Raw genomic sequence first — 16,217 nt, 5'->3', positions numbered from 1 at the left:
ATACAATGAGCTTCCGGCCGCCCTGCAAAGGAGTTATGTACCCCCAGTGCCGCGAATCAGCTGTTGGAGGTGGCAATGGGAAGGTCCAGTGCACGTTTGTATACGGAACAAAGGAAGACGTCCAGCTTGTGCTCGTGGTGACGACGCAGGCGAAGGTAAGGTTAGTCGTACAGGACGCGACTGGTCACAAACGCATGGGTTAACCGCATGGACTGGGTCCCACGGAGGTAGCTACCCGCCGTATCATAAGGCTCACCTGTTCGCTGGTGTGTTAGAGGCTTGATATTGTGTCCTTAGTATCCAAAGGTGATGGGATGTGAAGCCCGAAAATTGAAATTTTTTTGACTAATGGAACATGACCAGACGGAAGCGAAACCTGGAGTGGAGGTAAGTGGGATACCGAGAGAATAGCCGATTTAGCTGGGGAGCACTCCAGGCCACTCGAAGCAGCGTAGGCATTCACCAGAAGGGCAGCTTTTTGTAGGCGCTCTTGGGTTTGTGCTGCAGAGAAGGTGTTAGTCCAAATTGTAATATCGTCGGCATATAATACGTGGTGTATTCCCTCGACATCGCGAAGAAGCGAGGGGAGGTTCTTCATGGCCTTGTTAAAGAGCAGGGTGACAGAACTGCACCTTGGGGTGTACCCTGCATGCGTAATAGGCACGGGCTATGTTCAATATTGTGACGACGTGAGGTTGACGAGCACACAAAGCGCCTCAAACAAATACGATTTATCGATCGCAGGAAACAGACTGCAACGACTTCGTCGTCTTTTTCCCTCGGCCAAAGACACTCGCGCTCCTTCGTTGTCCTCACCACTGGCACATACGCGCGTCATTATTCCCCCTTTACAAAAACATCGTCCCGATGTTAAACGTTTGAGAAGCAAGGCGAAACCAAAACTGCACAGTTAGTCACTGAAAGTAAGGCTTCATCCGAAGCACGTGGACAATTTCTGGTGAATGTCTGCGCCGCTTTGAACACTGCACGCTGTCCGGAACAACCTCGTAGTTGATGTCACTAATGCGTCGCAGAACCCTGTAGGGTACGAAGTATCTTCGCAACAGCTTTTCAGAAAGCCTACGCTGACGAACAGGTGTCGTCCAGACCCATACTTTGTCGTCCACGTTGTATATGACGGGTCTGTGCCGGAGGTTGTAATACTTGGCATCGTCGTCTTGCTGTTTGGTGATTCGCACCCTGGGAAGTTGTCTGGCTTCTTCTGATAGCTGCGTAAACTCTTGGGCGTCTGTCTCATTGGCATCATTTTCATGAGGGAGCATTGCGTCTAACGTTGTTGTAACCTCGCGTCCGTAAAGGAGACTAAAGGGTGTCTTCCGAGTGGTCTCTTGACGAGCCGTGTTGTACGCGAACGTGACGTAGGGCAAAATGATGTCCCAGTTCTTGTGCTCTACATCTACGTACATGCTTATCATGTCAGCCGGGGTCTTGTTGAGGCGTTCGGTGAGCGCGTTGGTCTGGGGATGATGCGCCGTTGTCTTCCTGTGAGCTGTACCACTTAGTCGGAAAATGGTGTCCAAAAGCTCGGCCATGAACGCAGTACCTCTGTCGGTGATGACTATTGCGGGGGCATCGTGTCTTAAGACGATGGCTTCGATGAAAAATTGCGCCGCTTCAGCTGCCGTTGCCCATGGCAGAGCGCCTGTCTCCGCGTATCGGGTCAGGTAATCCGTGGTGACGATTATCCACCTCTTTCCAGTGGCAGACTTTGGGAAGGGGCCCAGAAAATCCATGCCAATTTGTGCAAACGGTGTCGCCGGAACTCGAACAGGCTGCAGCAGGCCAGCTGGTTTGATGGATGGTGGCTTGCGGCGCTGGCAATCTAGACATGCCTGCACGTAAGTTTTGACAACTTCGGCAAGTCTTGACCAGTAATAGTTCTGCCTCATCCTCGGCAATGTTCTTGCGTAACCCAAGTGACCAGCGGTAGGTTCGTCGTGACAGGCTTGCAGTACCTCACGGCGAAGCGAAGAAGGAACGACGAGCAAGTAGGTGCTGCCGGTGGGTGAAAAGTTCCTCTTATAAAGAACGTCATTTCGCAAGCAGTACGACGGCAGCCCTCTCGCAAATAACTTCGGAACGCTATTCACTCGCCCTTGTAGGTAATCTATAAGTGGTAGCAGCCCAGCATCACCACGCTGCTGTTGAGAAAAGGTGGCAGTGTCCACAATTCCGAGAAAGGCCGTGTCGTCATCGTCGTTGTCCGGGGATGCCGTCTCAACAGGAGACCGAGAAAGACAGTCGGCATCGGTGTGTCGTTTTCCCGACTTGTAGGCAACAGTGAAGTCAAATTCTTGGAGCCGAAGACTTCATCGTGCAAGGCGGCCAGACGGATCTTTCAAGTTGACTAACCAACAGAGAGAGTGGTGATCGCTGATAACGGTGAATGGGCGGCCGTACAAATAAGGACGAAACTTCAGGACTGCCCATACCATTGCAAGACTTTCTTTTTCCGTCGTAGTGTAATTAGCTTCAGCTCGGGACAGCGTCCTGCTGGCATAGGCGATCACGTTTTCATTGTTGTCCTTCGACTGTACGAGCACTGCTCCAAGACCCACATTACTAGCGTCTGTATGAAGTATTGTCGGCGCGTCTTCATCGAAGTGGGCGAGCACGGGGGGTGTTTGCATTCGCTGACGAAGCTCGTAAAATGCCTGCTGTTGGTCTTCGCCCCATCTGAAGGGGGTATCTTCCCGAGTAAGCTGTGTCAATGGCCATGCGATGCGCGAAAAATTAGCAATAAACCGCCGGTAATAGGCACAGAGTCCTAAAAAACGTCGCACTGATTTTTTGTCTGATGGCGTCGGGAAGTTTGCCACGGCGGCAATTTTATCCGGGTCGGGTCGGATCCCTTGGCTGCTCACGACGTGACCGAGGAATCGAAGTTCGTGGAAGCCGAAGTGGCACTTTTCTGGTTTTAGAGTAAGACCGGCCAAGCGTATTGCTTCAAAAACTGCTTCGAGCCTTCGTAAGTGTTCCTCGAAAGTCGCCGAAAAGACAATCACGTCATCGAGGTACACCAAGCAGGTTTGCCACTTAAGTCCCGATAGAACCGTGTCCCTGAGACGCTGGAATGTTGCTGGCGCCGAACACAAACCGAAAGGAAGAACCTGAAATTCATAAAGTCCGTCGGGCGTAACAAAGGCGGTCTTGTCACGATCTCTCTCATCCACTTCAATTTGCCAGTAGCTGCTTTTTAAGTCCAAAGACGAAAAGTAGCGTGCGTTTCGTAGTCTATCCAATGAATCATCAATACGCGGCAGAGGGTAGACGTCGTTCTTTGTGATCTGATTAAGCTTACGGTAGTCGACGCAGAAACGCAAGCTACCGTCCTTCTTTTTGACGAGTACTACAGGTGATGCCCAAGGACTTTTAGACGGCCGAATAACACCATCTTCTAGCATAGTTTTCACCTGTTTTTGAATTACCTCACGCTCCTTTGGGGCAACTCGATAAGGATTTTGCCGGATGGGTCTGGCATCGGAATCCGTGATGATGCGGTGTTTCGTCAGTGCCGTTTGACCAACTCTTGATGTGGATGAGAAGCAGCCGTGGAACTTGTTGATCAGCGTGAGAAGGCGGTCTCGCTCAATGGGAGATAACATTGAACCAACGTCTACAAGTGTCGGTGTAGTGATAATAGACGCTGCTGCTTCCTCCACTAAATGACAATCTTCTGTTTGCGAGAGTTCGTCAAAATAGGCAATAGCCGTGCCTTTAACTATGCGTCGGCGTTCTCTGCTGAAATTTGTCAATAGCAGTTCAGCACATCCGTCAATAACAGTGATGACAGCCCTGGCAACAGAAATTCCGCTAGTGAATGCGAGATCCTTGATGTGTTCAGCGATGCCAGTACCATTTTGTAATTTGTCACAGTGCACGGATACGAGAGAACAACTTCGTGGCGGCAGTATGACGTCGTCATCGGCAATACGGAAGCAAGGTGGCTGGTGTTCCTCATCTGTAGCAGTCTCCGAGCTTACAGTGAACGTTACGCTTCTGTCACGGATGTCAATCACAGCCCCGTATTCGCGCAAGAAATCCATTCCCAATATGAGCTGTTTACAGCACTCGTGGAGAATGACGAGGGTGGCGACAAAGGTGGAACCAGCAATGAAGAGTCGGACCGTGCACTTTCCAACCGGTGTCATCAACTGACCTCCTGCAGTTTATATATTGGGTCCCTGCCATGGCATTTTCACCTTCCTTAGTCTTTCGGCTAGCTGTAGGCTTATTATAGAAAAGTGGGAGCCAGTGTCCACAAGTGCCGTCACTTGGTGGCCGTCAATGTGAACGGCGAGGTCAGCGCTGATAACGTCGGTTACGTCGGCAGTTGTCTCATTCGTCGAATTAGTCGTTGCTGTCGTCTTCTTCGGTATCGATGGCTTCGAGCTGTCACTTGTATGCAATGGGGGCTGTTCAGAATTTCGAATATTGGCAACCCCCCCCCCCCCCCCCCCGAGGTCACTGCGTCTAGTTTCCCCGTCGCAGGCTAGGGGACCTGTCTCTTGTGACGTCGGCAAAACTGCGACGATTAGGTGAACTGGGCCGCGCAGGAGATGGAGAACGTGATCTGGGCATTACTGGATTCTGCGGCAGTGTGTTCACATGGGCGTAGTTGTACATGCGTTGATCGTCGCACGCAATGTAATCAGGGTAGCGAGGAAATCTCGAGTACTGAACGTCGCGATAACGGCAAACTCTGTAGACGTGCCCAGCTTCGCCACAATGAAAGCATACCGGTCGATGGTCAGTGGTACGCCACAAATCGGTTTTCCGACGCTGGTAGGTAAGTGGAGACTCACTATTGGGCCACGTTGTGGGGCGACGTTGTGGGGCATGTTGGTTATACGGCATTCGTCTTGTCGGAGGAATCGGTGAGGTTGCGAAAGTGGTCGGTGCTGACAGTGGCTGTGTTTGCAGGGTTGGTGGTGGTCCAGTCATTGGGGTCTGCTGTGCTGAAGGAGCGACGACGGGGCGTCGGACTGCATCAGCATAAGTAAAATGTCGTCGCACACCATTATAGCCGGATGAAGAGAGAGCATGGCGGACCTCATCCCGGACAACATCAGCGACAAAAGACAATGCCGGCGTCGGTTCAGTTGCTGGAATTAAACCAAGCTGCCGAAGCTCCTCCCTCAAAATCTCCCGGATGACTTCCCGCAGAGGCCTGTCGTTGTCGCAGAGGCTCGCGGCAGTCGTGACAGGGCTACTCGCTCGAACGTTGACCGGGTTCTGCTGGCGGTACCGTTGCTGTAGGGCCCGTTCAATAGCTGTGGCTTCTTTCGTGAACTCAGCTACTGTTGTTGGCGGATTTCTCACAAGCCCAGCAAACAGTTGCTCCTTCACGCCTCGCATTAGATACCGCAGCTTCCAGTCTTCCGGCATCTCGGGATCCGCCCTGCCGAAAAGACGGGTCATGTCCTCGGGGAACATAGCGACGCTCTCGTTTGGTTTTTGAATTCGAGCTTCCAAGAGACGTTGCGCATTTTCCTTTCTTTCAAGACTACTAAAGGTGTCAATCAGCTGGTTGCGGAAGTCATCCCACGTAGCCATGCTTCTTTCCCTGTTGATGTAACACGTCTGGGCGTTGTTTTTCAGGTAGAAGTACACATTCGCGAGCTTGTCTTCTGGGGTAGCCCACTGGTTGTACTTCGCGCAGCGTTCGAACTGGTCCAGCCAGTCTTGTGCATCTTCATAGGTTTCACCATGAAAGCAGTCAGAAATCATGGGATTCTGAAGTGTCATGTACGATGTAGCTGGAGTGGCCATAGTGGTTGAAGGAGGCAAGCGATTGCTGGTAGTTTCTGGAAAGGGATTGAGCTCGGGAGCTAGGCCTCGCAGACGGTGGCTGGAATAGTGGAGTGGTGTGTCGACGGGTGGTAGTGATTCCGGGCTTGAATGTCGGGTCTGCGAAGGGGTGCCAAGCATGAAGACGTACCCAGCACTTCCACCAGTGTGCCGACGCGAGATTGACGAGCACTCAAAGCCTCAAACAAATACGATTTATCGATCGCAGGAAACAGACTGCAACGACTTCTTCGTCTTTTTCCCTCGGCTAAAGACACTCGTGCTCCTTCGTTGTCCTCACCACTGGCACATACGCGCGTCAATATAATCAAGGCGGATGAAAACGGTGCGATGTGATAGAAAGGTTCGAATGTAATTGAAAGTCTTCTGACCGCAGTTTGGGGTAAAGAGGCTAGAAAGAATACTATTGTGTACTGTGTTGGACGTTATCAAACGCTCCTTGAGATCGAGAGCGAGCATGCCTTTATCGTTACAGCGCATAGTGGTCTGTTAATGATGTCGTGTTGATGCTGGAGCAGGACATCCTGCACCGACAGATGTGGGCGAAAGCCAAACATCGCGCCAGAGAAGGTCCCCCTGACTTCCAGGTAGACAGAAGGGCGTTCGTGGACCATGGTTTCCATAAGATTTCCGGCGCAGGAGGTTAGTGAGTTGGGTCTCAATGCCTCGACGCTGACCGGTTTACCCGATTTGGGTATGAATGTGATGAGTGAAGTCGTCCATTCCCATGGGAGCGGGGAGCCATCCCAGATCGAGTTTATCAGGTGGAGTTGCGATAAGTTTGCCTCTCCGGGAAGGTTAGCCTGAGGCGACAATGTCATGTCACGCGCCCAGGGGCCGTGCTTCGTCACATTTTCGCCAGTGCAGTCTGTAAATCCGAAAGCGCGTATGGCTCATCGAGTTCGGCGTTAGGGGTGCAGGAATACGCATATTCTGGGCCTATTGGGTCAGTTATGCGACAGATGTTGATTTATACGTGGGTTTTAACGTCCCAAAGCCACCATATGATTATGAGAGACACTGTAGTGGAGGGCTCCGGAAATTTTGATCACCTGGGGTTCTTTACCGTGCACCCGAATGTGAGCACACGGGCCTACAACATTTCCGCCTCCATTGGAAATGCAGCTGCCGCAGCTGGGATTTGATCCCGCGAACTGCGGGTTAGCAGTCGAGTACCTTAGCCACTAGACCACCGCAGCGGGGCTGTGCGACAGATGTTTCCTCACAAAATTCTCCCGCGAGTTGATCTGTAGTGGCCTAATAGGCATGCAGAGAACGACGGAGCTGGCGTTGTGTTTCTGCCCGAGTGCTGGAGGGAACCAGAGGGCTACGAAATAGCCGCCAGATTAACACATGGAGGCCAACTTTGGCGTATACAGTTAAGATATGAACAAGTTTACAACTTTCTGAGAACGTTCTTCGATATGGGGAATACGTCTTGTAGTTTCGAGGACGTCTTACTGTGTCAACGTTTTCAAACAACAGGTGAAGGAAAGCGAATATAATTCAAGAGCAAAATAAAAAAGGGTGAGAAAACATCATCCCCCTCCCCCAGCTTAGCAAACCCTGATCGATCAACGAAGCTGGTAGCATGTAGTGGGGTTGAATGAAGTGGGAATGAACAGTGGGATGAAGTCGGAATGACTTCGCATGGAATGATCAACTGAAGAGGGAGGAGTTGCGGGAGCAGTAGTAGCCATAGTGGTGAGTTGTCGGAGAAGTGGGTGTGGTGAGAGGAGTGAGACATTTCTGTAGTGAGATTTAACCACCTTCAGAGGGTAAATCCCACTACGACCTACGATGGTACCCAGACATGAGAGCGCTTACCAAGAATAACGTGGCTTAAAAAAAGTGAAAGCGATCCATATGGAAACAGCACCGAGACGAATTATGAAAAAAAATTTAACAACATGAGTGCTCTGACAAAGGAAGAGCACGTTGTGGGTGGTAGTCAGCGTGAATCGTGATTCGAGCACTTCGAAGTCTTCCTTCGTCATTCGTCTGTGCGCTGTTCAAATATGACCACAAGCCAAAGCGCAACTTCCCCCTTTGCTTCTGTGAAAACGATGCATGAGACTTCACGAAACAGGTTCGCCGATCTGAACATTGAGAAGTATGTACTCACCACTTATGTTATGGCCTTTACAAGCATCTTTATAGCCATCGGTGAGAATTTCTGAGAAATGATTAAATGACACCAAGAGGTCGCTCTGTTGCCGACAGACCACAAGTTCTTCTACGCATTTCAAAAAGTCGTAGTAAAGCCTGCAGGTAAAAAAAAGAAAGAAAAGAAAGTACAGTTGGAACCTAATCATATCGAAAGTATAGTTGAACTCTAAAACAATTCCTTAACAGTACGTTCTTTTTTTTGCCTATTACGTATTTATTCTTATTCCCGGCCAATGTCTCTCACAAATAAAGCCTTTTCGTGCGTTGAATATTATCACATCTTTGCCCTTAATTAGATAATGTGGCCTCCAAAGTCGACCTTCATCAACATATCTAGAAATACTAGGTTTATTATTCGGTATATTAGCTCGAACTTTATACGTTCCAACAAGCCACGATGTGCATGTTGCACAATCACTGAGGCTGCAGTATATACCGTCGTTGTTGGGGCAAACGATTGCTTCCTGGCCTGGCAACTTCGCTCAATGATGATGATGACGATGAATCAGGCCATGCGGCATGCCATCTAGCCCAACATAATACTCATCGAGTAATCAACGAATAACTTGCTTAATAAAATTGCGTTGCCGATGGAGTTTGCATACTTTTTCTGTGTTAATCTTTTTGGTTAACGCAATTTTCACAAATACGTTTAATTTGCTGATTCCCGTGAAGAACGTAACGAAGGCATTCCCCTGCATATTGGTTTGCTATATTTGATAGGCTTTAGTATATATAAAAATGAGCTCCACCCAGTCCATATTCTGGATCGCGCAACAATCCTACATAATATGAAAGCGCAGCATTCTAGGCCTTCACTAGAGGATAATTACGAGTAGAGATAAATAATGAAAATAATTTCCTAAGTTCCCTGAATGAGCACACGTTTTTTGTGCGAGTGGCTGGAATCATTGCAGGGCAGACCTCAACGACGAGCGTTGTTTTACATCGTCTCTGTGAAAAACCACATTACGACACACGAATGCCGCCGTGTGAGTACCAATACAGCACACCCAATTTAAGAAATTAGTGCCTTTTCGCAATTTTATCATTGATAGATTGATTGATGAATTGACTTTACTTGCTCCTCAAATACAGAAGAGACCGTAAGCATACAGCACTGCACACGCACTTGACGTTGCGGCGCGATGATGCATGTGCACTGGAGTGTTTAGGAAGGCCAAATTTCTTCGCTAATGCAGGATCGCTAGATTCAGTGCACTACGACACAGAGTTTCCTATATATACACTAGAGTAAATTCTAGTGCTTGTGTCTACGGAAGCTGCAACGTATGACGCTTCATCGAGCATGGGAATCGTGGGTAGTGCCCGGATTTGCCTAGTTTTTGTACCTTACGTTCCTTTTGGCTTCATGTGGCTTGAAGCTGTTTTGTCTCAAAACAATAATCGGCTAAGGCTCAGAAGTTGGGCTTAACCACATTAATCTTTCAGGCTTATTATTTCAAATCGGGTTGCGAAGTTCACAAAAGGTCGTTCTTTTTTTCGAAACAAAACCAAAACACAGCACTAAACGAAACCATTAATGGGATTCGCCGCCGGCAAGTACGTAGGCTAGACAAATCTGTGTACTACCCATAATTTTCTTCATCGCTGAACGATCGGAGCACCAGAGTCCCCTACAGTCAACTTCAGGAAACTCTATGCACGGTACCTGTGCTCCACCTTGATCGGAACATGGATGCTGCCCGGCACTCGAATGAACAACCTTAGGAGAATGATACTACGGTGGGAAGATCTATTGCACAAGCAAAAACCTATTTCACCCACCCAGTTTAACTCTGGAGCTCCTGATGGAGACTAAAACAAGTGCGTTAATCACTATGTGGCGTGGCATGTAGCCGCACACCATATCTGGAAATTGTGTGGTATAAAGTAAAATTTACTCTATTCATTTTAACGTCCCAGTTTGCATAACACAGATGCTCACAAGTTACATCGTTGGGAAACTACTAAATCTGCTGGCAGCGCTCCGTGAGAGGTTCACGATATAATGTTATGTGACTGAAAATGTTAACTATAAAACGGTTCTTACAAGGAACTATGGATCATGCATCGTGTATGCATAGATTGGTATGACACATATCTAGCTAAGTTTCACAATTGCGTTGATCTTTGTGTAAATGTGGTGCGTACCACTATGCGACTTTTGGAAAATTGAGGTTCGACCAGGAAAACAATTGGCTCTAAAACAAACTCACATTTCCACCGCGAGAGTGAAGCAATGAATTAGATAGCCACTGATAGGAAATGCAAAAAAATTGAAATTGTAGGCAAAGTATGGCAATCAGGTGTCTCCACCAGGATCCTCTCTTGCGTAGCTAGCATAAGGGGATACTGGTTTTTGTGGTGCCACTCACATCAACGCCAAGAAAGCGCTGACATCACAGCATGTTTAGAGCTTTAAGCCTAAATGTGCCGAGAAAGTTTGGCGTTTTGATCGCAACTGCTGCCTCAGAGATGCAGTCCCCCACGCTCCTTCCCGCAACACCCCTTCATGTTTCTTTGCCCGACGGAGCCAGATGGGCGGCGCGTTTCATTTGTACTTGTGCCGATCCCCACAGCAGCCTCAAGCTTCCCATCGTGCATTGGACGTACGACGCGTGCAAAGCTGCCGTCAATCTGGACTTTATATGAAACGTGATGGTGACGGCAAACACGCTCCTCGTGTGCCCGTATAGCTGCTATTGCGCTAGTATAGCCTATCCGCCATGATGGTCTATTGCTTATGGTGCTGGATTGATGACGCAGAGGTCGCGGGATCGAATCCTAGTCACGCTGGTCGCATCTTAAACGGAGGCGAAAACACTCGATTCTCGCGTACTTTAGTACGATCTACTTGGATATTAAATAAAAACCCACGTTGTCGAAATTTCGAAAACACTCCACTACGGTGACCCTCACCATCGTATTGTGACTTCGGAACGTTCCACCACAACATCAATTTTTAATTTCTTAATAGCATGATGGCAGACTTATCAATATCTATTTAGATTTGCTTGTCTTGAGTGCGTCGCGTTAGTGTGTGTGTGCATGTGTGTGTGTGTGTGAGAGAGAGAGAGAGACTCCACATCGGCAGATCAGGAAGGATCGATTTCCTCAAATGAAACAAATTCAAGAAAAATAGGCATTAGGTTGCAATTACAATGTGTGTCGTTGTCAAATTGTTACCATTAGCGGGTTATTCCTGTTTATGAGATCGGCATTTAAGTCACCTTGTATGTAAAATGGCCCACCGCACTATTTTACCAAACTAAGTGATGATGTCAAAAGGTCATCTAAATGATAGGCTTCAACACCTGATGCGAGTGATTCATCGAATGTTTGTGACTTTCTTCGGGTTCGCCTGCAGTATACTCAAGTTGTACGGACAATGCTTATATTTTCCCCGATTCCATTACTTATCAATTCTATCACTTATTTGAGCAGTACATGCACTGATATCGTGATGGTATTTTTATGAGGATGTTTGATGACACAAGAACAAACGAACTCGATAAGCGTGTGTTGTTGGGCTAGTTTCTAATACATTATGAAACTTCATTTGTGCTGTAGGTACGAGACACCAGAGTAGCCCGCTTTCGTGATGACTGCTTCTACTTTGCATTGTGTCTCGTCTCTAGCGCATTTGAAGTTCTATATATATACATATAAAACATTGTTTTCTACCGCTTGGCGTTCACCGCGCTGCTGTCAGCAGCGTGCATGTGTTTAAAAGCCAACCTGTATGTTTGCATGGAGGATAGCTTTCAGCCTTTGCTCCTTCTTTTACAATGAAATCTTTCGGATCACGTCAATAATAATGTACGGCTTTTACAACAGAGCTGTTCAGCTCGAGGTTCACCATGTGTCGTACACTGAAGATCATCATAATCATGATCATTTTCATCATCATCATATTCAATTATTGTTATCTCTATCAAGCGCCTAATCAATCGGTACACATGGTTTATAGTAGAAGCTGAAACGCATGGTTCCTAAACGATGTTTGATTGATTGATTGATATGTGACGTTTAACGTCCCAAAACCACCATATGATCATTAGAGACGCCGTAATGGAGGGCTCCGAAAATTTCGACCACCTTGGGGTCTTTAACACATACACCCAAATATGAGCACATGGGCCTACAGCATTTTCGCCTCCATCGAAATGCAGCCCCTACAGCCAGGATTTGATCCCACGACCACCAGGAAATCACGTACAAAGACGTTGATTCTGAGAAGGCTTCTGTTTAACTCATGACCGCCATGAAGTCACTGTGACGATCAAGCGTTCCATGCCATTGAGGCTAGGCAGCATGCCGAGCAATGCTCTAGGATGTACAGGCTGACGAAATAATTATACACGTGAACTCAGGTTTAGCGACGATCACGATTTCATAAAGAGCTCGGTCGGAACTAATCTGGAAGGCCACTGCGCTGATTATTCTGAAGGGTACTAAATGCAAACAAAAATTTTCAATATGAATTTAAACAGTGCGTGCCTTCAACATTTTGATCAGTAACAATTTGTGACTTTTTCACCATGCGGGTGCACTTCTTCATTTAGTGGAATGACAAACAAGTGGAGGAAGGTGCTCTCATCGACCATCTGTGTCAAAATGCCACGTTGTATCGTAATCAATCGAACGCTCGGGTCATCTTGCATAGCTCTCCTGTTGAATTTTGTTCAGAATGAATCCTTTTTATCAGTGAATCTAGAAACAATGAATAGCACTGAAACCAATGTGTCCACATAGGGAGATGTGTTCGTCGTGAGACGTGAGGTCTTGACGATGGCCACCTGTCGAAACCTTCGGTTCAGCGAAACAAAACTGCTAGCTGGCTTAGTTGGAGCGGATTCATCGTTTAATACGTTTGCGTGCAAAAAAAAAAAAAGGCGTAGGAAGAGCGAACACCCGGACAGGCGTGCGCTTGTTCGTGTGTGATCTTTTCTCTCGTCCTTGTTCGTTACACGGAAAGGTACGAGAAGATGGATTCGGCGTAGTTCTCTCGACAATAATTTCGAATCTCCGAAAGTACCGTTCTTAGAATGAACTCTTCTTGTTATTCTTTTATCAAGTGCAGTCTCACTTACTTGCAGGCTTCGCCGGTAGCGGGACGATCAGGATACGTCCCTCTGAGGAACATGGTGCCACACGTGAAGTACGTTGAGGCGTACTGGAGAACGTGGCAGTGGTGCGCGGATGAGCGGTGCTGTCTTCTGGCTATCGAAAGAACCATGACACAGTCGAGATTAGAAGGAGAGAGAAAGAGGAGAATGTTCACGCTGAACACCTGTTTACAGGATAATTGTTAGGCTCGAGGTCTGTTAGACTCGAGGTAATAAAATCGTTATCATTATAATGGACCAGCGCGCAATCAGGCACCCTTCAAGCAGTCGGTACGGGTAGCCAAGAGAAGCTGCAACCTACGGTCCTAATTCGACATTTGTTGCTCGCGTTTTCCCTGGCTAATTTTCAGTGGGCCAGTGTGTTGAGTAGCGAAGATAGGTCTGTTTCTGTGGAGCTGTGAGTGTGTACAGCAGGACTGTTGTAGCCGAGTTTTGCCTCAAAGACTAGCGAAAAAGTGATAAGAACAGACGAAAAAAGAGGATACAAATTTGCACGTATCTGCGAAGTGAATTTTCACGATAGTGCGAATCAGTGTGTATCTAGTCATGAATCGTGGCCTTTTGTACTGGTCAACAGCGTTTTATTTTGTTCTCGTTAACCTTTTGTTTTGTCGTGTGGTTAGTTTATTGGCTGTTTAATTGTCGGTGTTTCACCGATAATGTGGCATTCTATATTGTTTTTTTGGTTAACAGGCTTTTCACCTTCTTTTTGTTGTTAACGGGCGTTCCAATTTGTAAACCAGCTGTAGACGACGGGTGGCGTTTATGGATGCAGGAACCATAGTACACTTCAGCAAGGGGTGGGAAAGTGACAGGTGGGTGGGTAAAAAAAGCGCTGCCAACAGTTAATGACTGAGAGGCCCGCTCGCTATATTGTGACACAGGCTTGATCGATTTAGTGCTAGATGTGCTCATTTTTTCTACTGGGGTGTATAGGCCACTCGAAGTTGTGAAAAAAATATCGTGTTTAATCCTGCGTCGTTCTTTTAATTGCTGAAGCTTTCAGCCCATAACACAAGGCTGTCGTGCAATCTCACCACTAGTAACAAAAACGCCCTGCTGTTTTAAAGCTCTGAGGACTGCCAAATGGTCTATGGTGTATATAAATTGCCTGCCGATGGAATTCCAGGGAACATACGCTCTGTGGCGTAGTGGTTAGCGCCGCGAGCTGATTATAAAGAGAGGTTGCTGGCTCGATTCCGCACGACCACCGCTTGCCTTCTGGTTTTCTTTTCTTTGAAATTGCTTGGCACACGTTTTTATACGTCTCTTCCGTGACGGAAGTACGTCGGCAAAGCCGTGGTGGACTCCGGCGTGAAAGACTTTCATGTTAAATAAAATGAAGGCTACCGTATACTAGACTTGGGCATGCGCTAGCGAAGCTCGCACACCGGCGTTCGTGCATCCTAGTGCATTCGTGGGGCTAATTTTCGCCTAAGCAAATCCCAGAGGCTACGTAGAAAAAGCACGTGATTTAGATTTGCTCCACCTGCTACAAAATGCTACAGTATACATCCCTTTAAAAATCAAAACATACACAAAGAAAAAAAACCCTGAACAGTTATGTATTAAATAACCGAGTGAACCAATGCCACATACTCGTTCCCTTATCACTTGGTAAGACGACATTGACGACGAAAGCTTTTGCGCGCTGATTCGATCTCACTCATGATTGGTCGCTTCGTTTCACTGTGTTATAATTGAGGCGAAAATCTTAGTTGCCTCATGAAACATGAAATTCGACCTACGACATCGTTATCGTTATCATCAACATCTATTTATCGATATCTATTTATCTTCCCGAATGCTTAACCTCATTACACGCAATTTTCACAAAGCCCCCAGGAGCATTAAAGAATACCTTTATAATACGAACGTTCGTCCAATACTCGAGTACGCTTGCGCAGCATGGGACCCAGACACCATCTGTCTTGTAAATAAACTTGAGCGTATCCAGAATCGCGTAGCCATGTTTGTCTCTGGTAATTACAACTATAAAAACAGCATCTCATTATTTAAAGACAACCTTGGCTGGAAAACCCAAGCCCAACACTACTTAGCAACAAAATTGGAACTGTTTTTTTCCATATCTCAGATCTCACAGGCATTAAGTAAACCTTGAGCATTTTTCCCCCTCACTTCATCTCTATGCGTTGTGATCATGACTGTAAGGTAATTGAAACGCGATGCCGCAAAATGTGTTTCATTATTCATTCTTTCCTCACACCTCCACGCTTTGGAACAGACTTTCTAAAGGTATAGCATATTGTAAAACGCTTTCCCAGTTCCAGCTGTTTTTACATTCAAATTTTACATATGTCGCCTCTTTGTTGCATACACCGCTTTGTTATTAGCTCATTCTTTTATCTTTATCTATGTGTAAACATATGAGCTTTTACGTGAATAATTGTGTTACCCCCGTGTATTATTGCCCTCGTGGCGCTGCAGGTAATTCTATAAATAAATAAATAAATAGGAATAAAAAATGGCATGGGAGGAGTGATGCGAAAAATCATCTCGGGATGACGTCACCATGATCTCACAGAAACGCAACATTTTCGACGCCATCGTGATGTCATCACGTCTACGAGCTATGATCAGTTTCAATATTTAACCGACACACTACAGCGAATAAAAAAAGTCGGTAGTTAACGCTCGACTTGTATAAGTGTTCCTTTTTTGTGGTGTCTTTTTTTTTTGGTGCAATTTTTCGCTGCACAGAATGAACTAACTAGCCCCTCGAGACGTCCTGATTACGTAATGAATGTGTTTTTCATGCTTAAGGACACTCATCTGAGCTTGTAAACTATAAAATTGCTTTGTTTAACGATGTGCGTGAGTTCAATAAGGGTAACAGAAGCGCATTTGATATTTTTAAGCAAATTGGGATCAAGCCTGAGCTTTACATCGGAAAATATGCCTCACAAACGATCAGCAACGAAGCGTGAGAGCACCTCGTCTTGTCACTGTTGCCGCATAAGAAGTTCGAACGAAAATTAGTGTTGCCGCTAGAGAGGAACAAAATACCAGGGTTCACGATAGGACTGGTGGCAAATATAGAAAAATTCAGCCCTCTTGTGAACG

General features: G+C 46.9%; 1 protein-coding gene across 2 annotated transcripts in view; it reads right to left on the bottom strand.

Moving 5' to 3' along the window:
• LOC142785252 (uncharacterized) overlaps positions 1 to 16,217 on the bottom strand; it is an 88,632-nt gene that overhangs the window by 48,413 nt on the left and 24,002 nt on the right. For both annotated transcript variants that reach the window (XM_075883680.1, XM_075883681.1), the window contains 2 exons: positions 13,098 to 13,227; positions 7,958 to 8,097 (listed from right to left, as the gene is read on the bottom strand). In XM_075883680.1, coding sequence (XP_075739795.1) covers positions 7,958 to 8,097; positions 13,098 to 13,227 — 270 coding nt within the window. The remainder of the gene's footprint in view (positions 1 to 7,957; positions 8,098 to 13,097; positions 13,228 to 16,217) is intronic.

The sequence above is a fragment of the Rhipicephalus microplus genome, unplaced genomic scaffold, assembly GCF_043290135.1.
Source record: "Rhipicephalus microplus isolate Deutch F79 unplaced genomic scaffold, USDA_Rmic scaffold_20, whole genome shotgun sequence".
Taxonomy (NCBI): Eukaryota; Metazoa; Arthropoda; class Arachnida; order Ixodida; family Ixodidae; genus Rhipicephalus; species Rhipicephalus microplus.
Note: the sequence above shows the minus strand (reverse complement) of the source record. Positions and strands in the feature narration are given on the sequence as shown.